At 35.3% G+C, this 26356-nt stretch overlaps 1 protein-coding gene across 3 annotated transcripts in view; it reads right to left on the bottom strand.

Annotated features, from left to right (window-relative positions):
* Positions 1-26356, bottom strand: part of Pola1 (DNA polymerase alpha 1, catalytic subunit) — a 295390-nt gene that overhangs the window by 155366 nt on the left and 113668 nt on the right. For all 3 annotated transcript variants that reach the window (XM_015488095.2, XM_048796434.1, XM_048796433.1), the window contains exons 27-32: positions 21084-21116; positions 20225-20317; positions 18537-18742; positions 16615-16747; positions 10825-10956; positions 5468-5642 (exon numbers count right to left, since the gene is read on the bottom strand). In XM_015488095.2, the coding sequence (XP_015343581.1) occupies positions 5468-5642; positions 10825-10956; positions 16615-16747; positions 18537-18742; positions 20225-20317; positions 21084-21116 (772 nt within the window). The remainder of the gene's footprint in view (positions 1-5467; positions 5643-10824; positions 10957-16614; positions 16748-18536; positions 18743-20224; positions 20318-21083; positions 21117-26356) is intronic.

Here is a 26356-nt window from a genome sequence, read left to right as displayed (position 1 = left end):
TTATTGACAAAGTAATGCCTGAGGCAACTGTTAGTGGCATCATTCTACTCCAGCCATTCTTTTTTTTTTTGTAGGTGTTATGTCCCTGGGTCTGTCAAAAGTTCCCCCAATCATTGCTTAGCCTACTGCATTTAATTCTTAGAAGATATTACTAGACCTTGACTATTGATAAAAACTACCTTCTGTAACTTAAATGGTGTGGACCATTCAAAAAGGATTTCTTTTTTCAATTTAACCCAGGAACACACTGGATTAAGTGTGTTCTGTCTTGCCTTAAGCACTGTTTTCAGACATTAAATTCTAAATTCTCAGATTCTTTAAACACCAATAATTTCTCAGGAACAATGAGAAAAATGTCTTGATAGCCAAATACCTGAAATTTTATCACTGATTATAAAGAAATGTACTTTACAGTTATTGTACAATTCATCACTCATTGGAGGAAAGATATTATATATAATTCTAAGTACTGCTATGCATGAAATATAAGTTTATTAAAAGATGAAATTCAAGAATGAACTTTTGACTATTCTCATCACTAGCCTGGTTTGCTAAGTACAGAAGACTGGATGTTTGAGCACACTGTGAATATTTCATCCACAGAACATAGGGAGCTTCCACTAGAACAAGAGAGAAAGAAAAACCTACAGTCTAGAGAACAAAAGCTAAGATTTCCAAGTTTTAGTGGCCATGTTTCCCATAGGGCTATTGTATAAGAAGAGTAATACTATATTTTTTCCTATTCATAGATGGAAAAAGAGTAAAATTTTTGCTTTATTTAAACCCAATAGCAATACTCTTGCATGGGTTTCTGAAAAATGATACACATTTTGCAGTAGGATAATGAGGACCATTAGTTATTAGAGAGAACAAATTATTCTTATTCAACTCAACAGACTTATTCATTCACTCACTTAATAGACTATCCTCTCTTCTTTTCACTAAAATGGACTTCCCATATGGAATACCTGGCCATGCAACATGCCACCAGACAGACTTCAGGGGGTATCTTGACGGAGAGAAAGAGAATTTCCAAAGTGAAGCCACAGGATAAAACCAACACTTGATGCTTGCCTTTCATTTCAAGGAAAGCAGTATAAAAGCAATAGAAAAAGAAAAAGGTAGTTGAAAAATATAGTTGCTCTCCACAAAAGAATCTTAAAAATAAAAAATCATGAACTTAATAATTTTCCTAAATGAAATTATGCCATTATTCCTGATTTCTTTGTACTAACTAAAAGGACAAAGTATCAAACTTCACTAAAGTTTCAACACTGTAATACATTTCATTAATCAAAGATAAAAACTACATTAAAAGCAAGAGAATTATTTTATGTCTGTGATTAGGCAGTTGGAGGGCTTGTATTTTATGTATACATTTGTACACTTCAACTTATTTAACAGTGTCAGTTCACTAACTGCAGTTTTTTTTATATAAAGAAAACAGATTTAGAAATTTTAAAACAAATTACAGTAATTTTATGCCTACAGCTTGTACCTCTTAGAAACCACGTACCCCCTAACACTCCCCTTACTTTGCCACCACTTCCCCATCTCCGCCCTCCCCATCTCTAAAACTGTAAGCTGTAGGAGAACTTATAACGGGGGCCTAAAAGCCCCAAGGGAATAGCCACCCTAATTTTTCACTAGGAATTGAGAAATAAAGGGTACAAATAAAAATCCAGCTACTGGATAGGGCAGAGGCAAATAAATGCCTGCAGAAATCTGCCTGGTGAGCTTCAATGTTTTCTACAGATCTTCATGATGATGGGCACTTCTAGGTGTGTACTTCATTAATACTAAACCACGAGGCTGAGATGTGTCTCAGTGGTAGAGTGCTTGCCTAGCACATACAAGGCTCTGGGTCTAACCCCCAGTATCACAAAGGAAAAGAAAAAAAAAATACTGAGCCTCCTTTGAAGAAAGGAGGAGAGACAAAGGACTAAAAGATTTGTTGCTAGTATAGATGGATATGTATATGCTGCTGGGGCTGGCAGGGGTGGGATACGAGTAAAGAACAAGAAAAGGAGAAGAGGACTACACAGTGATGACAATTTCAAACATTCTCAGCAAAAAAAAAAAACAAAACACTTTTAAGTGACAGAAATAAGAAAAGGCAGCTGAAAAGAGGGAGTAGCAGCAGTTCCTCCAAGGCTCAAGACACATGCCCTTCCATCAGTTTGAACTGGCTACATGGCACCAAGAAGAGGCTGCCCACAATAGTGTCCATACTGTCACACCCATACCCAGAGACCTTTTGGGGTATAGAGGGAGAGAAATGGGTATATAGTGGGACTGTGTCAAGTCTTGAATGCTCCCTCTATTGATTGAGATTGGCCGGTAATGAGACATAATGTGAAACCTTTGAAAAGGAGACCAATTAGTCCACTACTGACTTTGCAAACAATTTGCAAAAATTTGACTCATCAGGCAGCCACAGTCATGATAAAGTACCTTTCAGCAAGTAAAGTTCTGCCCCCTGTATTGGCTCAGGATATAGCTCAGTGGCAGTGTGTGTGCTTAGTACACACAAAGTTCTGAGTTCAGTCCCTAGAACCCTCTCCTCAAAATCTGATCCCTGTTCAAATTATAAACAAAAATAATGTAAACTATGGCTTCCAGAACCAGACCACGGCATCTGGGCCTCTCTCAGCATCACCGATCTTGATACATCTGAGTGGCCATTGGGCCTATTCACCTAGGCAGGCTTCATCACCCTTTGCAGTCCAGTTCTTTTGTTAAAATGCAGTGCTTTACACTTCCTTCTTTTAAATGTCATTCATGAGCTGGGGCTTTTCCATCTACCCCTTTTAGTACTTGGTCACTAGAAGATTCAAAAGCAAAGAAGGAAAGGGCAGCAGTTTGCCTTCACACCAGGTTTTTGACTCCACAAATGAAAAAATTTAGCTTAAAAAAAATACCTCTAGGGCTGGGGATATAGCTCAGTTGGTAGAGTGCTTGCTTCACATGCACAAATCCCTGGGTTCAAACCCCAGCACCACAAAAATAAATAAATAAATAAACAAACAAACAAATAGCTTTAGCCGGGCCCATACCTGTAATCCCAGTGGCTCAGGAGGCTGAAACATGAGGATTGTGAGTTCAAAGCCAGCTTCAGCAATTTAGTGAGGCCCTAAGCAACTCAGTGAGACCCTGTCTCTAAATGTAATACAAAAAAAGGGCTGGGGATATGGCTCAGTGGTTAAGCACCCCAGGTTCAATCGCCAGTACCAAAAAAACAAAAAACAAAAACAAGCAGCTTTGCTTGAGGTTTTCATGGGGAACATAAAGGTGTGTGAAGCTCCCTGAGCTGGGGTTGTAGAGCACTTGCCTTGCACATCTGAGGCACTGGGTTAGATCTTCCGCATCACATAAAATAAAAAAATTAATTAAAGATACTGTGTCCATCTATAAATTAAAAAAAAATCATTAAAAAAAAGATGAAGCTCCACATGCTTATACATCCACACCATAGCAACCTGGTTGAGAACATCTTTTCTAGCCTCTCAGAGCTACACTATTTATTGCAATAAAGTTTAGCACAGTGGTTAAGAATAGAATCTTCAGAATCACACATTGTTTAAAATCCAATGAAAGTTGAACACTTACTAGCTATGTGACAAGACCAAGTTAGTTACTTCTCTAAGTCTTGGCTTCCTTCTCTATAAAAGAGAACTAATATGACATACCTTCATGAAGTTGTGGCAAGGGCTGAATGAGATAAGATATGCAAAGTACTTATCACAGCATCCAACAGAGGAAGCACTCAATGTATATGAGGAAAAAAATGAGGCTAAAATATATCATGCATTTATAGTCCCCTCCTCCCAGCTGAGGATTTATAAACATCATCAAATACAACTCAACTTGGAGAATACATTATATGATTATTTTGGTAGCAGAATTTTATCTTCCTAATTATGTTTTGCTTAGGCAAATGTCAAAAATGAGTTTCCACTTCCAGAGCAGACACTGATGGAATAGTGGGGATGGGGGTGGCAGGAATAAGTTCAGAAACATACTCAACAGGGCCAGAATGGAAAATACATGCCTCAATAATCACCTGTGGAAAAACCAATCTCATTCCACAAAGGTATACTGAGTAATATGTGCAAATCCTGAAGACCAGAGGAATTTGGACATATTTATACTGAAATTTGAAAGGAAGTTGGGAGATGGCTACAATACTGTTCACTGAGCACTCCCTTTGCCCCATGCACATCTTTTTGTTTAAAATTTATTCATTTATTTATTTATTCTAATTTGTTATATAGGACAGCAGAATGAATTTCAATTGATAGTATACATATAGAGCATGATTTTTCATGTCTGGTTGTACACAAAGTAGAGTCATACCATTATTGTCTTCATACATGTACTTAGGGTAATAATGTCCATCTAATTCCACCATCTTTCCTACCCACCTCATACACATCTTATTCCCCCTAAGTAATTCTATTCTACCTTTCAAGAAACCAATGTGTAGACCAAGGTTTATGAATAGTAGAACTAGCATTAAAATTCAGGTCCCTATGATGCCAAAGCCCATGATACAAGGGATACATTGTAGTGAAAGGAGAATATTCCATGAAGCAAAGCCAGAATGTGCAATGCTTTATTTAGGGTATATAGTGTAGACCGAATAAGATATAAAGCTAGAAATACAGGTTGGAGCTAGGAGGTTAGTCTACAATTGCCAGAATTAGAGTCTGTGAGATGACAGTGGCATCTGGATTTGACTTATTGACAGCAAGGAGCCACTAAGGATAGTACTCTAAAAACATTCAACTTAGTGCACAACAGACTAGAGAACGAGGACCTTAAAAGTAATGGAACTATGTGCTGGTTGTCCAGAAATGTAATTAGGGCTGGTTGAGAAATAAACTTCTAAGGATGACAATAATAGTGATACACAAAGGGATGATGCTGCAAAAACACTGAGGTCTCAAGGATAGCTGAGGAGAAATTAGGGATCAGTCAATTCCCAGAGAATAACAGCAAGCCTAGAGAATAATAGCAAGCCAACTTAAAGTGAGAAGAGGACACTGAAAGAAAATTAAAATTAAAAATTTTACGTTAAGATAAATTCTCATTTCACATGAAAATACCTTTAGAAATAGGCAAGATTAATCAATAAGCAAGACATCATAACAATATCCTTATTAATTAAACTTACAATGATGTAAGCTCAGTGACTAATGGTACTTGAAATCTTATGTTCAGCCTTTCTTTTGCCTCAGCATTTACTCACTGAATGCCAACTGTAGAGCAGGCATGAGGTTACAGATATAGCAAACACATGTCTATGAGGGGAGACAGTAACCAAACAACAACAAAAATAAATGTCTAACCATAAACAAAGAAGTGTCAGACACAATACTGTACACATAAATAGGCATCCTAACAAAGGAGGACTGTATATACCACTGTTACACTGTGAAAGTCTACTAGAGCCTGGGATACCTACCTAACCATGTTGCAATGAGCACTGCATCAATTCCATCTATTGTCTCACAGATTCGTGACACAACTGGGTGGATCTGCTGGGCCAGGTAGTACTGGGTGTCAATGGTTAAATTGTCCTGTTTTTGCAGTTGTTCAGGTGCATAGGCTCTCTGACTTGCAGTGAGGTTTGACCCGTCCTAAAAGAAAACAGGGACAGGTAAAGTTGTGAGTGACTTAATAATACACACTTGCTTGATAAGAGGGACAACAGTTTAAATTTTATGTATCCATAAAATTCATAAAATTTAATTCTAAACACCAAGAAGTCTTTTTGACTTATTGTTGAACATTTCATTTCACGTGTTTATCTTAGCAGAGTAGAAAGATCAAGGGGCTGGGGATGTACTTCAGTGATAAAATGCTTGCCTAGAGGGCATGAGGGGAAGGAGGGAAGGAGAGAAGGAACAAAGTAAGGAAGGAGGGAGGGAAGGAAGGAAGGAAGGAGAGAAGGAAGGAAGTAAGGAAGGAGGGAGGGAAGGAAGGAAGGAAGGTAGGTCAATCAAAAAAACCTCTCAGTCTCGATCTCATCCACTGTCTGAGAATATAAATTCAGCATGTGTTGAATTCTATGTTTTGTCAAAATACGAAACCAACAAGATGGCACTGGCTAGACTAAATAATTTCACCTGCCATATCATAAAAACTCATTGAGAAGACTTGGTAACAATTAGTCGAGTCAGAAAGGCTTTTAAAGAAGTTAACAATTCTTGGGCTGGGGTTGTGGCTCAGTGGCAGAGCACTTGCCTAACATATATGAGGCACCGGGTTCAATTCTCAGCACCATGTATCAATAAATAAAATAAAGGTCCAACTAAAAAAAAAAGTAGTAACAATTCTGTTAATGTTATCCTTTCCAGCCTACATACCATCTAAAAGGACTTCCAAATTTTAGCCTACATACCATCTAAAAGGACTCTCCCTAATTCCTGGATAGTATTTTCTATGAGAGCTTTATGTATCCTTGAGAAGCAAATGAACAAGGGGGAAAGACTGTAGAATAAAACCCATGGAATAGAAAGTTATATGCAATATTTGTATAAGAAGTATAAATACAATTACTATAATATCCTGGGGGCTGGGTATGGGGCTCAAGCGGTAGCGCGCTCACTTGGCATGTACGGGGGCGCTGGGTTCGACCCTCAGTAACACATAAAAATAAAATAAAGATGTTGTGTCCACTGAAAACTAAAAAATAAATATTAAAAAATTCTATCTATCTATCTATCTATCTATCTATCTATCTATCTATCTAATATCCTGGTGAGTGGCAGTGCTCAAAAAACAAATACCTGGCCACTGGAATGAAGGACCTGGAAAGGAAGGTGATCAGAGACTCTTTTCAAGGGCTTTCTCTTTCACTCTAAAAATTAAAGTTGTGAAATTATATATAATTAGCCCACATACAGCTCTTTGGTGATGTCATCATCACCTGTGAATCAAAAAAGTCATCACCCTATAAGACCAACATCCAACAACTTACTCTACTCTACCTCTCATCTGAAATAGAATTTAATATTTCAACTAGTAAATTATAAATATTCACAGTGCTCAGCTGCTCTGTAGAACTGAATATGATGTGAATCCTATTCATTTATTACTGCTACTATCAGTCCCATCTAAGCTCAGCATCCAGCCCAAAGCAGAGGCAATATCACTGCCTTTACCAGAGACCAGAGGCAGGGCTCGCTCTCTCTGGATAGCTCCTGATGAAAACAAACTGGGTTCTACCTCTTCTAAGATACAGTGAAACACGTAGAAAGGAAGTAAACCTCAGATTTCAAAATTTGCTTATTATTTCTCAGGAGTTCACAACATAGTAAAAGGAATTGAGTAGAATTAATCAAATTTAATTGTTGCCCATTTAGAAGCTTGTTAGAAGTTTGTCAGATGAACATAAGGCAACAGTCAAGGACAAAAATAGTGTGAAAATACCCCTAAGCAGTGTTTTTAAGAACCACATAGATCAGACTGCCTTTTAATGTGTGAAACATAATTGATTTATAGAGTTATAGCTTTCTGTTGAGTTTAATAATTTTTTATGGTACTTGGAATTAAACCTGGGAGTATTCTGTGCCTGGGCTAAATCCTCAGCTCTGTAAGTGGCCCAGGTTGGCCTGGAACTTGCAATCCTCCTGCCTCAGCTACCCAAGTAGCTTGGATTACGGGCCTGCATCACTGCTTCCAGTGGCATTTAATAATTTTTAATGAGTTTAAATAAAATATTTAGAGGTAAAATATTTTTTAAAGGCACTTGGGAGCTAGGGGATGTATAGCCCAGTGGTAGAGTACCTGCCTAGCATTTGCTGGCATCTCAAAACTAAAAAAAAGCACTTGAGTTATTTTCCATTATATCATTAGAAGTTCTCATATAAAGGTACATTTTTTAAAAAACAATTGAAAATTTCTGAGCATACTTCTTATCTCAGTTCAAACATGGAAGAATTCAGAATTGATTAGATAACGAGGTTTGCTATATTGTACTGGGAAAACATGTAGGTTATGTCAAGATATATCTCACAGAGACTTAATTCTCAAACTGGAGCAAGACCCCATGGTATATGCACAAAATAAGGCACACACAACTTTAAGAACAGGTTGCAATGTTGGTTTTCCTTGAAGTGCCCATGTAGCAATTGCTGAACTTCACAGGGACAACCAGAAGCTCAAAATTATATTGTCATTGTTGGTGGGGATCTAACAGAAAAAACTTTTAAAATGAGTGATAAGTTGGCCCCTTAAGATAGTTATGTTAAAGGCATGTCTTATGGAAATTATGACCAATGAAAGTAAAGAAAAAAAAAGATTAAAATTAGTGAACAAACAGAATTGAAGATCTGAGCAAATAATTCCTATAGGTTTAACAAGAGAATAACTACAATATAAATTAGATACCAAAACATTATCCTCTGAATTTATAGTCTGAATAAGTTATCTAAATGTAAAATCTAAATAAAATAGAACCTATTTAGGAGGCAGGCTATCCTTAGAAGACACATTGGCTTAAGGCAGCAAACAGTCCTTCTAAAATTTGTTTCCATACATTTTCAAAGCTTATTTTAAAAATACAGTTGTGCTATGAAACACAGAAAGAATAATTTGGCTGCTTAAAAGCAAAAGACGTGGGAACTTCTAGTTAGCACACATGATGAAAGGGGGCATGTTCCACAGATAGAGGCCTATCTTAGGGCATTTAAAGAGAATAAGATAATAAAAAGAATCATGAACTATTTTAAAAATATTTTTTAGATGTAGATGGACACAATATCTTTATTTTATTTATTTTTATGTGGTGCTGAGGATCAAACCCAGTGTCTCACACATGTGAGGCAAGTGCTCAACCACTGAGCTACAACCCCAGCCCTCATAAACTATTTTTTAAAAAAGCAAACAAGTTAAGGCCTAGTATCACTGGATGGAAAAATGCAAAAAAATATACACAGTTGGACATATTGTACTACCCTAGCATCATCACTGAGCCTTTATAAAGCAATAAGACCAAGAAGAGGAAATCATTAAGACCTGATATTCAGACAAGGATTATAAACTTTTAAATACATTGATCATCATATTTTGTAAGTTAGCATATGTCTCCATTCCAGAAACAGGGAGAAAGCAAACAGGTAGTCCATCTTCATGGAGGGAGGGAGGAGAGAAAGGAAATTGGTTGAATCATCTGTGCTTTCTTCATCTGTGCTTTAGCCAAACTATGATTGTGGCTTGATTTCATCATTAGATGCTATTTTACCACACCTAGATAATTTTTTCAAAGTTGTATGCTATCATCTGGTCCTGTCATTAAAAATCTAAGAGCTTTTCCATGTATGTAAAGATATAAATGGAAAAAAAACTAACCTATTTACCAAAATCTTTATTTGCATAATATGAAAATTGTTTTTTTGAGATGAGACTTGTCAGAGGCAATATGCAAAGCACATTAAGGGCTTGAGCGAGTCAGACATTTATGGAAATATTTTCCTGCAGGAATTTGCTTTCTGTAACAGTTCTTAATCAAGGGTAACCCTAGGAGGGAGACAGAGTCAAGTGCTGATTCCTGTCCATGTACTTATATCATTTGTTATGTACATCATCTACAGTATGTAGCAGATAGTAACAGTCTACTTTTAAATTTTTACAAAGCTCTGTGGTTTAAAAACACACTGATTTAACAAAAATCAATCGTTGTAATGAATTTAAAGTTTTATCTAATGCTTTACTATAATAACAATGCAATAAAAATCAGGATAAAATTATTAATAATAATTTAAAAGAAAAATCTTATTCAGATGAATTATGCCTTGGGGCAAATAAACCATAATAATTTCAAACAATTTGGTTAGAGACTTATGACTCTGACTTTTTTTTTTAAACAAGGAATAAGGATGACAGCGCTCTTTGTTCCAATTAGAATCAAGTGCTTTCAAGGAAAAAAAAAAAAACTGCTCTTCTGTCATATGTCTCTGTTTCAATCCCAGTCAGCAGCATGCTAGTCTCAAATGAAACTGGTAGTGGTTTAAAACTGTTTCAGAAGGCCAAGCAGTTCAGAGGTACCTCACTCAGGGAGAAACAGGGAGAAAGCAAACAGGTACTCCCTCTCCATGGAGGGAGAGAGAGGGGAGAAAGAAAGAGAAAGGAAACTGGTTGGATTATCTCTGTTTTCTTCATAATGTATATCTTTAGGGTCTCTCAACCTTCCTTCATATAATCTCAGATTTCATATTTTTTCCAAGTAATTATTTTGATATAGGCTAAGGAGCTATAAAAGGATACTGCTGGACACATGACCAAACTTACATGCATGTTCTTTCTTTAAAATATTCTTTTTAAGTTGACGTTGGACACAATACCTTTATTTTTATGTGGTGCTGAGGATCGAACCCAGTGCCCCACACATGTTAAGTGAGCACTCTACTGCTGAGCCACAACCCCAGCCTCTTTCTTTCTTTTTTTAGGGAGATGCTGGGGATAGAACCCAGGGCCTTGTGCATGCTAGGTAAGTGTTCTACCACTGAGCCACACCCACAGCCTATAATATATTTTCATTAAAATTAATTTAGGGTTGAAAGAGTAGCTACTGTTATAAACATCTCACCAAAATAATTTCAGTGAACCAAAACACAACCCTTAAGTATTTCATAAAACTTCTAATAAAACATACCACATCCCTAATAAATGTTTTTTAAACGCTGTAAAACTAGCTAGACTTTTGAGTCATCTCTTTACAGGATCAATCATTTCGAAGACTAGTAAATAAGACACTATGGCATTCTGGATTTTACTATGGATTCTTAAATGGTATGAGTCTTATGAATTATGATTTACCTGACAGATGACATATGACACAGTATCTCCAGCTTTCACCTTTCTGCCTCCTTGAGAATTTATCCAGAGGGCAACATGTACATGAGGTAGACTTTTCTTATCAGGGTAATCCTGGGGATCCTTTGTCAATGCCTAAAATAGAAAAAAGAGGGGAAAAAGCCAAAACCTTAAAATAAAACTCTTCTCACACAGAGATATACAATGAACACATCTTTGCTACAATCATATTGGCCACATAAGCATAAAATGAAAAGCATGCAGAAAACACAGCCACAGAATATTTAAACAGTCCATCCATCCTCAAGGATCCTCTCTTCATTTACTAATTAACATAACCAGATGCAACCTTAAAAAAAAAGGATTATAGCTCAGGGGCACCGTTTGCCTTGCAGGCACTAGGTGCTGGGTTCAAACCCTCTTCCCAGCACCAAAAAAAAAAAAAAAAAAAAAAGAAAGAAAGAAAGAAAAAAAGAACTACAAGTTTATGTGCTGTGCTGCATAAATATCTGAATATATTTTAAAAAATCAAGACTCTAAATCCAGTGTTCTATATAGCCTCCCAGAGTTTCTATCAACATTCACGATTCTCTCAAATGAATTGATTAGTCAGGACAGATGAATAACAGCAACTCTGACATAATAATCTGTTTCTCAAAGGCTCTTCTAGCCTAAATAAATCCAGAAGGCACCAGAAGTCAAGATCTACAGAAGCAGAATAGAAAGCAAGCCCCATGAGAGCAAGAACATGATTAAAGCTCTATTCATGGTGCTCAGAAAAAGGCATAGTATACAGTAGCAGTCAAATGTTTGCTGAATAAATTATTTCACCCATCCTGAAATAATTTGCTAAATTAAAGTACTATAAAGTACTATGGGATGAATAAGATGCAGTCACTGGTATTAAGTTAAAAACTCTCTCCCCTTTGAATGAACCTCAACCCCCACTGAAAAAATACAATAAAGCTACATGTGCTTTAAGGAAGATGTGAACAAAGCATTATAGAGAGAGTTTAGAGAAGATCACTTCCAGCTGAGAGCATAAAAAGAACTTAAGCTGATACTTGAAGAAAAAAACAAGATTTTTACAAAAGGTAAAGGGGGCAAGAATATTTCAGGTAGAGATCAAAGGGATAGGGAAAAAATAAGTCTATGGGACTAGAATTCAATGTGTACGAAGGGAAGCAGGGGAACCATGGGTTTATAAGGGGTAGGTTTTAACAATAAGAAAGATGGGGACCAGTGACCTGCTTAATGGGCTTACCTGTTCTCAAAATGCAGTCTACAGGACCCTGGGAGCTCCTGACACCCCTTTAGAGATCTCAAAGTCAAAACTATCTGTTTTCATTACAGTACTATTTGTACTGATATTGCAAAAACCATGGTGAATACAATTGTTGGTGCCTTATAAACATCAATCAGTGCAGCAGTTATCAAACTGTACTAATAGTCATTGTATTCTTCACCACTATGCAGTTTCAAAATAAATATCCTTGATAAAGTAGTAAAAAATAATTTTTAAAGCTCTCAACCCTTAAGTACAAGACTACTGTTTTGTGTGACAAAATATAAAATACACACATGGCATACTTAAATAAAGGTTGCTCCAAGAAAAGCATATTATGTAATTGTTTGAGTTGCAAGCTAAACTAGCTGCACATGATAACATTTTTACTTTTAAAAAATGGCAAACTATGTGATAGGTACTTAGCAAACAGTTTCTCAAACAAGAACTAAACTGCAAGAAAAAAATCTGATAGCAAGTATCATCAGCGATAAAATTCAAGCTTTCAAGTACAAATTAGAATTTTGAAAAACTTGTTTTCACTTCTGTGAACTTGACAGCTTCCTGATACTTAAACATGTTTCTGATATAACTACAAATACTTTAAAATGAGATATTTGATAATAAAAAATGAAATATGTCCATTTTGGAAGATACACATACATACAGGGACCCATCATTTAACAAATGACCATTCCATAATGTCATGCATAGAAAAAATAGTCAAAAGTATAACACAGACCAATAGATTTTAATTAAGAGAGTATAAACCATTCATGGGTGTGACTTCAGATTTCACTTTACAAATAACATTTAAGAAAATATTATCTACAGAGTTTTGGTATAGGATTAAAAATAGAACATATACAACTATCAGAAAAAATACTACAACATTTCTCCTTTTTCTAACTAAGTATTTATGTAAAACTGAATTTTCTTCCTATACTTAAAGCAAAACCACACATCATAATAGACTGGATGTAGAAGCAGGTATAAAAATCCAGATATCTTGTAATAAGCTTGACATTAAAGACTTGCAAATTACAAAATGATTGCACTCCTCTATTATACTTTGTTTTGGAATATAGTTATTTTTCATGAGAAAATATTATCTTGTAATCACATAATGGATTTATGCTATTTTAAATAAATTAATAATACTTTTTAATTTGTAACACTAAATATAAGCAAAAGCCACATGAGCAAAAACTCTTAGCGTCTTCAATTATTTTAAGAGTGTATAGGTGTCCTGAGACCATGAAATTTGAGAACTACTGTGGTAGAAAAAAGTAGGTCCTCAAACAGCAACACAAACTCAAGTTATACACACTTTCTAAATCCTATAATCAGTATAGCAGAATACCTAGGAAAGTCTCCAAGTATCCGAAGCTCTTCCAACTTGGATAATGTTAACTCTTGACTGACATGGATGGTCAATATTGTATAGAATTCTTAATTGACATAATTCTACTTAAGAAAGCCATTATCTTTTTAATTAACTATTCTTTAGTATAATGATAAGGAATCCAGATTTTCATCTGACATACTTTCAAATTATTAGACTGAGAATATTTGAAGATTTTTACGTTAGATTTAGAAGACTTGATTTAAAAAATGTTTCCTGGTGGTTTAGTCAGGGCTATAAAAATCAGCTATGAAGTATTTTGTGTTACTTTATGAAATATATTTAAGCTAAGACTGAAATAGTTCAAAAAATTATGTACACATATTTTTGGTAGCTTCTGGAAAAAGGGCTAAAATTTTGTTTGTTATGCAGACCTCCATCCTAATCGCCCACCTGCTATTTTCAAATCCTACCAACATCACCTAAAATCAAACAAAATAATAATAATATAAAAACATCTTGTCATGATACCATCTACAACCAGCCACATAATCTTTTCCATTCTACTCTCTTTGGAAAGTGGTAAAATGTAAAAATGTGTAAAAAAAAAAAAAAACCTGCATTGTTCACAATTTTAAATAATTCAAGCCATCAGATCAATATTAAGGATTATCAGGAGGACACATCACCTTTGACATATGAATAGCTTACTGTAAATAGACACAGAACTATAACTATGATATAGATAGTTCTTTCTTCAGAATTTACCTTATTTTTATCAACACTGCATAAATTCTTCTTTAAATACCTTTCAGAGTACATTAGGATCTTGAAAACATGGACTGTGCTTTCCTTACTCAACTTTATATTCCAGAATCTAGCACTGCACATGAAAGAGGTACTCCCTGTTTGTTGAATGGATAATTCAAAAAGCAAATGACTTATTTCAAAGCTCACCGAGTAGATATTATTTGCCAGTAACTATCATATGCAATATGGAGACTATAAATATAGTAAGTCAGTGTCAGTTCTGCCATTGAAGAATGCATGCATATCCGCTAACCCAGTATGCATGAAGCATGTTAACTCTGATTAGTAATAATATGTTACTGTAAGATGACAATTATTGAAGCTGAGTGATGGATACATGGGGATTCATGATACTATTCTCTCTAAAGTTGTATAAGTTTGGATTGTTTATCAATAAACACTTAAAATAATAAAACAATATAGACTATGGATCAGAACCTGAAGATACACGCTATAATATGAGAAGATGACAGTGTAGGCCCACTACCCTAGAGGAAGTGTGCTTAGTTATTTTGTCAATAATACAGTTATGCTTGTACCAACCCTTCTAAACTCATCCCTGGAATCCCGTGGGATAGGAAGGTAGAAAAAAATCAGGGATACAATATGTGGAATAGATGTAAGAATTGACTATAAGAAGACTGAAGTCATTATACTTACGCAAATTTTTGAGAAAGAAATAAAGCAATACCTCAAAGAAAACCACTTTTTAAATGGCACAAGTGATTCCATGCCAATATATATATATACCCTGCACCACTTAAGGGGATGAGCTAATGTCATGGCAAATATTCCATATATATATATATATATATATATATCTTCTTCTTTGATATTAGAGACATGAAGACAAGTTGTGGGTTACAAAAAACTCACCTAAGAATAAATACAAATTTTAAGTATATGCACAGAAAATATTCATTCTAAGAGTCAAAGAAATACAAATTAAATCCAACTGTGAAATATAGTTGCACATTCATTATGACAGCATGGTAATTTTTAAAAATCATCACCACTACAAGCAAAGTGTGATGAAGACAGCACACACGTTTCCTTATTATTAACTGATATTATTACCCTTTTACAAAGCAATTTTGCAAGAACCATACAGATATTTGTATCTTTGGACTTCAAAATTTTATTTCAGGGATGGACTTGTGGCTCAGTGGTAGAGCATTTGCCTACCATGTGTGAGGCACTGGATTTGATTCTCAGCATCGCATATAAGTAAATAAAATAAAGACCCATCATTATTTAAAAATATATATTTCAAAGAACCAATATACAAATGCAACTCATTTAAAAGCAAAAGATAAGTCAATAAAAATATTCAGTAGTTATTATATATAATAGAAAAAAAATCAGCAAACAAAAATTTTAAATAAATACATATCATAAAATAGATTATCAATAAGTATACTGATTATGATTTTAAGATAATATGGAAATGTAGAAAAATATTTATGTTCAGTAAAAATAGGTTTTGAAATAATATATATTATAGTTGGGGCCACGTAAAAGTGTTAGGAAATATGCAAAAGTGACAAGCATTACTTTAGCATAAGGGTATTATGAATGAGTTTTCATTCTAAAAATTCTTTTTAATGTCATCATTAGATTCTTTTTCATTAAATTTTTTTGTATGAGCTTTGACAAAGAAATCTATTACAAAATGGGTAAAGTGCTTCTGAATATGTAAGGGTACTCTTTTCAAATGGAAAAAAATCTATTAACCTAACATCTTATCTTGCTTATTACACAGCACTTTAGAAATCAAGATTTTGTTTTTCAAATTAGGTAAGAAAAATATTTCCTATTTTAACAACTAAAACTATCCATAAAGTGCAACTTAAAGGTTTTTTAAATTTTAATAAAGCATAAATTCTTTGAATATACAGAAAGTATTACTGCCATCTTAATTCTAAATAATTGTCCCCAAAAGTCTTCTGAATACACTACCTCTAGGGATCACCATCTGTGAAGATACACATATGTGTACACATGCAAGCACCAAGTTTACACACCTGTGCCACAAATAGGTATTACTTGGGAGGTTTATGAAGAATACAGTGTTTACAAGTACCTGATCATAAATTATATCACTCCCAGAACCTTTGGAAACCAGGCTTTCAAGAATTAAAGTAAGAAATCTGGAAGGCCTCTGTGGAAGACATAGCAGTACCTGTGGATGGAAGAGGTAGGCTAATGCTCAATCTGCAAGATAGTTGTTAAGCAGCTTGCACCACCAGCTAGAATTTATTTAAATTGCAAGGATGAGGTGGTTCTTCAACTATCTGAAGGAGGAGAAAAACACATGACAGCAGCTGGGCTCAGCAATAAATGCTACATTTACCTTGTTAATTTCAAACTGGCTCACTGGGACACTGCCATTTAGCACATTTTCTCCAATTTCTATTAACCTCTTCTGAATATTTTCTACTATAGTGTCCCGGTTTTGATCAGAAAGAATCTGGCCAATGACAAAGCTGAAAAAAAAAAAGAGAGAGAGAGAGAGAGAGAGAGAGAGAGAGAGAGAGAAATTGAATTTTTAAAATGTCATACTTTATTATTTAAATAGAGAAAAGGAAGACACATGCCATTAGATTAATGTATGGATAAGAGCTATACTAACAGCTAATATAAGGGTTAATATGTCCAAAAGGCAGTTACTCTTTGTTTTTTAATACTAACTGTACCAAAGATTTACCAACCTTGGAAGGTCAGGTTTGCCCTTAGACATAGAGAACATTCATTTATGTGGTAGCTGATGCTTCATACAAAGTGCAATGGAGAAAAATGTGTGTTCCATATATTTTTATGCAATTATAAAATTCTCAAGCAGTTATATTCTACCCATAAGTTAAAATTTTAGAAGATAATTATTTCACTTTCCTCATAAAGCACTATGATACTACCTCTGGTATCATCAAGATATTTCCATCTGAGATGACCAGTATTAGACGAGTAGAAATATAAAGCTCTTTCTTCAGCTTCATTATAAATTGGTCAGTATTCTCCAACCTTACATTATTCCTCAAAAATTCATGTTATTCTACCAAACCCAAAGGAAAAGGAAAAAGAAAAAGAAAAGAAGTTAAGAAAGCCAATATTTTACCCATTTCTGCGAAAATGCAGAGCGAGAGTTTGACAGCTGCATTATAATTTGTCAGAAAAAGAACCCTGACAAAAACATTTGTATAGCTTTAATTACTAATACATTTCTAACTCAGAGAAATTTACTTCTATTATGATGCATCTTTTCTTAGAAAACACAAAGCTAAAGAGAACACTCTAAACGACAGTCTATACAAAGTAGTTTCATCTTTGGGTACATTTGGGGGCAATGAAGCATTTCAAACTACATTTCATAAAAAGCTAACCGTGACCTATACTTGGATGATCAACTTTGCCTAATCAAGAGTAGTTTTGCAGAAGCAACAATTGCTCAATCCCCCAACTTCAAAGCAGAAGAACACTGGAAAATAAGTTTAAAAAATGCTAGTATTTAGCAAAAATTAAAATCTAGCTGTAAAGAAAAAATTTTTTCTACTTTCAGAATTGATCCAATTCACAAAATAGGAGTATCTGAAAGTTGGTATATAAAGTACCTCAAATTCATTTTTTAAATAGGTGCTTTATACATTAACATGACCCTAAAAAATTCATACACACAGGTCTTATTATCACAATCTTCAGTCCCAGTTACAAAGCAAAGGAGTAAGTTATGACATTTATTATTCCTGAGGCATCCACAATATTTGAGAACTCTTAAATCAATCTGAAATTAATACAACTCTTTTATACACAAATGATACGAAGGGAACAAAGCCTCACTCTGTGCCCCATTTTGAATCCCAGAATATTTTAAGCCATGAAATGGGGAAATTTTAGCAATTATGTTCCTAAACAGGCTCCAGGAAGATCCCAGGGCATAAAACAAAGCACTTTCTAAATAGGAAAATTAAAACAAAACAAACCAACATCTATATGAAATCAACTCTATAACCATCCAAGTGTGAAAGTTTACCCTCACCATGAGTTAAAACTCATGAGATAGCATCTGACAGCAAGCATTTCTTACCTAGCAAATCTGGCTTTTTCTAACTTTTCATCTAATTGTAAAATTCTACTTCAAATAAGTTTGAACTATTAATACGAAATATTAATAAAAAATTATTATATCCTTATGATTAGCAGACTTATAGGCATTTTCTAGATCAACATCTGAATTTTTAAAAGACAAACAACAAAAGCAAAACTGAAAGCTGAACTCACTTTCCAGTGTCTTTAGCAAGATCACACCAATCTCTTCTAACTATATCTAATCCCTTCAGCTCCTGTTTGGTAACGTAATTCCCATCTGATGTTGGTTCAACAACCAGAGCAGCATATTTCTTTTTCTTCAGTAGTAGCAGAGACTTGAAAACACCATCAATGTCTATTTCAAGCAGTTTGTACAACTTATTCACTTCACTTTTTACCTGTGAAAATTTCAAACATTAATGTTAGCTTTTAAACTGACAGGGAGAAGATGAACATTCTTCAATTTCACAAGAATTCATCTAAGCAAAACTTGAAGTGATATAAGATCAGAAGGCACTTATTTGGCTTAAATGTAGTGTGGTCTTATAGTGGGTACAATGCAAAGACACTGAAAAACAAAGAATAGAAACCAATTTAGAAAAATAAAGGCAATAATGTATCATCCTTCTCAAACAAAGGACTGAACTGGCTGGACCAGGCTCAGGAAATATGCGTAAATTATGGGAAATTATGAGTCTTCTGTGAATCAAATGGCCTACTACATATGTACTTTCCTTCAAACTACTGATTTAGTAAGCAATTAAAATAGTTCAATAAGTAGATGTGTGGGCAGAAATGTTAAAACAATGCCTAAGATATCCCTTAGCTCCTTAAATATAAGCAAATAACTACATGCTGAAAAAAATAAACAAAGTTTCTTCTCTTTCCAACACTGGCAATACAAAGACCATCATCCCTAGGGAAAAACTGAAGCTTTTCAAGGCCCTGTAGGAATGAGTGCAATATTCCAGGCCTGCTCTCAAGTGAAGAGTAAAATTTAAATTCTACACTTTCCGGGGCGGTTGGTAGGTTATAAAGATAATATCTTCATTTTTAGTTTACTGGAAAAATATCTTAACATAGCAAGTGCTCAAGAAACACTTGCCAGTTGTTAATTTTTATTTGGAAAAAAGCTACATATGATTATTTCTAAATGTCTCCTTGCCTTTTTAGATATACTTTAAATACTCCTATAAAAATTATAGGTGTTGGCCAAGTGCAGTAGCACACACCTGTAATCCCAATGGCTCAAGAGACTGAGGCAGGAGGATCGCTAGTTCAAAGCCAGCCTCAGCAAAAGCAAGGCACTAAGTAACTCAATGAGACCTTGTCTCTAAATACAAAACAGGGCTGGGGTCAGTGGTCCAGTGTCCCTGAATTTAATCCCTGATTATCCCACCCCCCAAAAAAGAATTATAGTTTGTGGGCTAGGGATGTTGCTTGGTATTATAGTGCTTGCCTAGAATGGGTTCAATTCCCAACACCATCAAAAAATTATAGGGATAGGGGGGTGTAGGTAGGCAGGTATTTACCTATATCTATGTATAAAATACATCTGAATACCACTAGACATATATTTCCTTGTAAATGACAATGTGGTAAATGCTAATGTGATCACATCTTAAACATACATCACATAGACTGTTGTCAAAGGAAAAAAATGTATCTATCAGTTAAGGAATAAACAATTACCTTAGAATTTTACCCTCAAAACCATTATTTGGAGTACAGTGTAAAAAACATAAGAGAATAAAGAATTCAGAAGCATCAAATTTATTATTTTCAGAAACACACATGCACATACATAAGAATTTATGTTATTCCATGTTAAAAATAGTATTCACAAAACTGGGTAAAACAATTTCATCAAGTTATCTTACCTTGTTTCCCAACTTAAATACTTCTTCCAGATTGGTGCTATTGGTGTTTATCATAATTGAATCTGTATCTCCATAAATAACTTCAAGATTCATCTAATGAAAAGTCAAAATTATAAAAATTAACAACAAATTCAGTGACTATTATACACAATAAAACTAAATGTTTTCCATACTATAGAAATGACAGTTTCTACTGACTTTTCAAAAATTTAAAATTATTTTTTTGTATTGTCAGGACAGGTGATTGAATACTAAGCATCTACAAACTGGAAAGGTGAGCACTACAACATTAAGAAAACCTCTCAAATTTTCTTAAAACAGAGTGGAAAAGAACTATGTCTAGTTTTAATTGAAACAAAATATGGAATTTAATCATGAGAAGGAGAACAAGCGGCTAGGAAACGAGGCCTATATTTATCCACTGTACCACATGCTTAGTGGTCACAGCAATTTAAGGAGCAGAAACATAATGGGTTTTAAAAATTCTGGGGCACAAATCCATATTAAATTCTTAACAGTTTCAAACAGTATTTAGTAGAATATGAACAGTGCCAAAAAAAATCAATCATAACAAACAACACTGGAGAACATACAGTATAAAGGCCTGGAAATAAACTCTAATTAGCACTGTTACTAATTTGCCTGAAATGCTCACATATAGGCTTCAAGCAGGGGCTAGATCATATCAGTGTTGGTACAAGAAAAAAGCTGTAATCCATTAGGAGGGATTATAAATGTAAACTAGGCATCCTAAGAAGCAATTTTCAGTAATGTTTGGGTTACAATTTTCCCTGAATACAAAAACGTCACCAGGTATGATATTTAAGAGTTGTTATATAATGAAAATGCTCAGCATTACCTTCTGTACCATCTCTTTTGTATGCATCAAAATCTAAACGAAACAAAAATCAAGATTAATGTATTACACAATTACAAAACTCTAAATATAAACATAAATAGACAGGACTCCATGATTTGCTATTCCCATGTATCTTTAAAGCTCTTGAAGGTTTCCTAACAACAACCCTCAAAGCAATAATATCAACATAATTAAAAATGTTTGCCTCTCTGCTGATTCTTAACCAGATATATATGCAAGCAGATATATATATCTATAGTTCTATATATCTTTGATAAACACATAATAAAAATATCCCTTTATAATATGGCAAAAAGGAAACATTTTCATTACTGTTATTTAAATAGACCTGCATGATTTCAAAAAAGCCACAGATGTGTATGCATCTCCACTAGATTTAAAATTCTTCTCTAGACTAAAATCCTTGAAAGCAGAAAGTAGATCTCCACTGTATTGCCTGGAACTAGCAGAGTGCCCAGTAAAAAGGCAGGGTTCAATAGTCAATTAATGAAGACAAAAATATGGATAATAACTAGATTATTTGGACCTGATCAGAAGCAACATATATAACATAGTGAGGACTCAGAGAGAAATGGACAGACAGCAAGCTTTTCAAACATATATGTCTCATACTGTGCTGGGAACACCTTGTATATTTTCTCATTTCCTTCTCCAAAATCCCCAAGAAGTAGCCTCAATTAATTAATACCTCAATTTGTGAGATACCAAAAGACAACGTATCTAGTTTGTCCCAGTAATGGCAGAACAAGAACATAAACGGAGGCACTTTGATTCCAAAACCAGAGCCTCAGTCACTCCATTCTACTACCTGTCCATCACCACCCATCTTTCAAAACATCAGTCTAAACCATAAGTCACTTTTCCAGTGGGCCAGGCAGTAGTCCTCCTTGTCAACTAAGCTCAAACTTCACGGGATCAATTCCATCTTTCCTGTCCCCCATGCTATGAATCTTTGTAAATCTTGTCTTTGGAGCATCTTTTACACTTACTTTCCACTTTTATTATCCACTCGCCTTTCTTATTATCTCCCAATTTTGTTCAAATGTTCCTTAAGTTTGTAGAAAAGGAAGCCCTTTCCCACCCTAAGAGTGGTAGGTAGTAGTGAATTCCTTTTAAGCTAAGCCAGTGATTTTAATATGGTTGTACAGTAGAATCACTTGGGTATCTTTAAAAAACAATACCTGGCCCAGCAGTCTTTTTTGAAAAGCTTATGTTGCAAGCTGAGTCAACGACCACTGGCCTAAGATAAACATGGTAATTCAATTCTGGAATTGGCGATCAGTTTAGGCACATGCACCTGACAACATAATCCTAAATTATCAAAGGTAAGGAAAATTGTTCTAGGAATCTTTCATGAAACATTTTCCTTCGTGACAAGAGGTGGGAAGAAAAACTGAACTGTCTTTTAGACAAGGCTGTTTGGAGCAGTGACAACCAACACTGTAACCACAAAGGGATATGTTTCAAAGTATAAGCTAACATATTGAGAAGGGCAGGCCACAAGGTGGAAAACACCTGACTCCATGGCCATGTTGTTATAACTGAAACTTAACTTGCTAACACCTCTAAAGCAACATTCTAATTGGCTTTAGATCTCATTGACTTACCCTGAATCACCATCAATCTTCTTAATGTTTTCAATGCTGACATGATCAAGCCCAAGGTCTGCAACGGCACCCAAACCCCAGCTCCACCTATACAGCCTGTTATTTCCTTACATAAAACCTCTTGCCAGGCAGGACAAATTTTCCAGTCCTCCAACAGTTATAGTGTACAGATATCATCTTTTCATGCAAGTGTGTCCCCTACCTAATTTTTCCCCAGTCCTCTTCCTGTGATTGCATTTTACAAACCTCAGTTAAAACCATTCTCTCATGGGACTGTAGTTGTGGCTCAGTGGTAGAGTGCTTGCCTAGCATGTGTGAGGCACTTGGTTCAATTCTCAGCACCACATAAAATAAATAAATAAAACAAAGGTTTTGTGTCCACCTACAACTACAAAAAATAATTTTTTAAAAACCCTTCTTTCATAAAGCCCAACCCAAAATGACTCTTTTCTGACATGGACCTACTCTTTTCTTCTAGCAAACAAATGAAGTTTTATGTTATTTATTGACTGCTTGTTCCCCTCCCCAACTAGACTACAAGCTTCCAGGGGTTAGAGTGCACATCTGTGCCTAACTGCAGACTTCACATATAACAGGTACTCAAAAAACCTGTACCAATCAACTGATAGATTGCATAGTAATCACAATTACTTTTTTACTAGACACTAAAATTCAGTAAACTTATTTTTAAAAAACCATTCTCCTCCACTTCATCTTCATTTTAAACATTTAAATTACAGGGATATGTATTATGGGAGAAAACCTGACAATTCCTTTGGGAAAGGGGCAATAACGAGATCACCCCAAGTCAAGTTAATCATAGTGAGGACAGAATTACTTATCAAGAGTTCTCTCTACCCTATCCCCCTTCCACTTTGCAAGGTTGAGCTTTCCACATCATAATGGACAATTCCATAAGGTAGTACTGCTACCTACTAAGTAAAGTATCTCAGGAACAACTTGTGACACTTTCACTATAACATATTCAGTGACCAATTTCTTCTACTCTTCTTTCACAATGTGCACCAAAGCTACTATGTCATCCCTGTGTACATTTTCTATGGGAACTGGCAACCTTCACCTTTTTGATCTCTCTTCCACCAACTCACAACCATTTCCATGCATAATCAGAGGGCTGCTAACAAAACAATTTCCCCTCTGGTGGCAGAAAACTTTTGGTGGACTTACTTTTTAACAAATATGATAAACTGCAGACTCTGCTACAACTGCTTATTTCAACTAACACCTTCATCTTAGGAACTTTCCAAGCCCACAGCAGCTTCATTCTTTTTTAATGACTACATAATACACTATTATTTTCTTTCTTTATTTAGAGTACCAGGGATAGAACTCAGGGGCACTCAATCACTGAGCCACATCCCCAGCCCTATTTTGTATTTTATTTAGAGACAGGGTCTCACTGAGTTTGGCTGGCTTTGAACTGGTGATCCTCCTGCCTCAGTCCCCCAAGCTACTGGGATTATGGGCATGCGCCACTGAGCCTGGCTCACAATTTATTTAATTGGTGCTCTACTAATGGACATGTAGGTTGCTTCTAATCTTTATCATTGTAAATATACTTCAACAAATATTCCTTATACACATGTAATTTACAAATTTGTCAGTAAAAAAGATAAAAGACTGCTGAGTGGACTCACTGGGTCAAAGATTCTGTTTTAATTTTTTTAAATATAAATATAGCTCAACAGCTCTCCACACAAGTTGTACTGATTTCTGTGGGTCATATTAACCACCATCTTTTCCAGTGGTCTTCACCAGGAGCTAATAGCAATGTTCTGTCTCAGGCTCAAGGTCCTTACCAGTTTGCCAACAAGAAAGCCCACAACCATTATGAGTCCTATCCTCTCATGCTTCTTCACTTAGCAGTTCTGAGTACCATAGTGCTCTCTTCAGTGCCATACCTACCCACGTACTAATGGCAGGATTACCCCAAAGCTGCCTTCAGGTACAGCCCTCAACTCTCAACTGCTCACTGGAGTGGGCTCAGCTACTGTATACCCAGTACACTACCAAATTCTTAGCATCTAGCAGAGGGCCCACCGAGTATATGGGAATTATTAATAAACATTTATAGAATGCTAAATGAAAACTCCTAAAGGGTAGGTTGTATCATAGGACCCATGTAACAAAGGAGGAAAATTAGACTGAAATTTTTGCCTAAATAATTAGTCAAGAACTTGACCTAGAAGGTTGTGTTAGTCAGCTTTCTGTCACTATGACAAAATACCTGAGGAGAAACTGCTTAAAGGAGTAAAGATTTATTTTGGCTCATGATTTCATGGTCACTTCCTCATGGCAGCCAGGAAGCAGTGGGGGGGTATTAAAATATACCCTTTAAGGGCATGTCACCAGTGATCTACTTACTCCAACTAGACCTAATCCCCTAGAGTTTCCACTACCTCCCAATAGTCCATTCAATTATAAATCCATCAATGGATTAAACCCATTGATGAGATCAGGGCTCTCATGACCCAACCACTTGCCAAAAGTCCCACCTCTGAACATTGCTGCATTGGGGACCAAGTATTCAACACTTAATTAAGCCTTTGGGAAACATTCCTGATCCAAACCACACAAACCTGGACATTACTGTTTCTTTTTTTTCTTCCTTATGTCCTATTGCCTTATTAAGACACCCAATCCATATGAAATGTTCTAGAAGTCAACAATTGAAAACTTATACATTATAGATAGTTTCCCCATTGAGAAAATGCATTTTTAAAATAGACATAGGTACCCAGAAAGGTCTATTGGACACAAGGTAGAGTGATTACAAGATGACTGTTCATAAGTTCACTTCAATGTGACATGTCTAATATTAAAGCTACCCATTCTGACAGAAAATCATTTTATAAGTGCCAAGGGCTAGAAAACAGGGCTATAAAGGCTCGCTAAATTCATTAATAAGGCAGTCTGCAGTTATCTGATTTCACAGCAACACCTGCATATTTATCTACTCATTACCAATTGGATGATGGAATTTTTTCAAGCACATTTCAAAAATCTGCCAACTTCAACTGTAAAAAAATAAACTTTGTGGTTAATTTTTCCCTTAACAAAGTACAGCTGTTGAGAATAATTGTTCAAGATCTTACCCTGTAATGTCAACTGCAGCAGAACAAAGAGTATTTAATTAGCAAATCTATCCAGTAATTCAACACCTATTATATAAAATGCCTTCGTGATTTTATTCAGGATAATTTGCTAAGAGGGTTATTACTGACATTCAGATGGAATTTAAAATTCCTACGCAAGTCGAGTCATAATAGCAGTAATGATCTCCCCAATCAGGAGATTCGGTGTCACACAAGGCTCTCTTGCAATGCAGCAGCCGATTTCCTGACTTCTTAATTCCTGGGCTCAGCTCAGTGAGAGCCCTTCATGCCGATATTTCAGTCAGCAATACATCTTTAATGGGACTCTATTAAAATAACTAGAACAAAAATGACTTTTTTTTGGTTAAAAAGAATGACAGCACTGCCATCATATCAATCATTGCAGGCTTTGCAGAACAGTGCCGTTAGGGGAAAAGAGGAGGGGGAAACAGGAAAGGGGAGAGCAATAATTAAAATAATATGAAAAGGTATTTTAACCCCAATCTGAGCCTCTGAAGGCTGGGGAAGG

This window comes from Marmota marmota, unplaced genomic scaffold, assembly GCF_001458135.2.
Source record: "Marmota marmota marmota unplaced genomic scaffold, marMar, whole genome shotgun sequence".
Classification (NCBI taxonomy): domain Eukaryota; kingdom Metazoa; phylum Chordata; class Mammalia; order Rodentia; family Sciuridae; genus Marmota; species Marmota marmota.
This window is presented reverse-complemented; position numbering and strand designations above follow the sequence as displayed.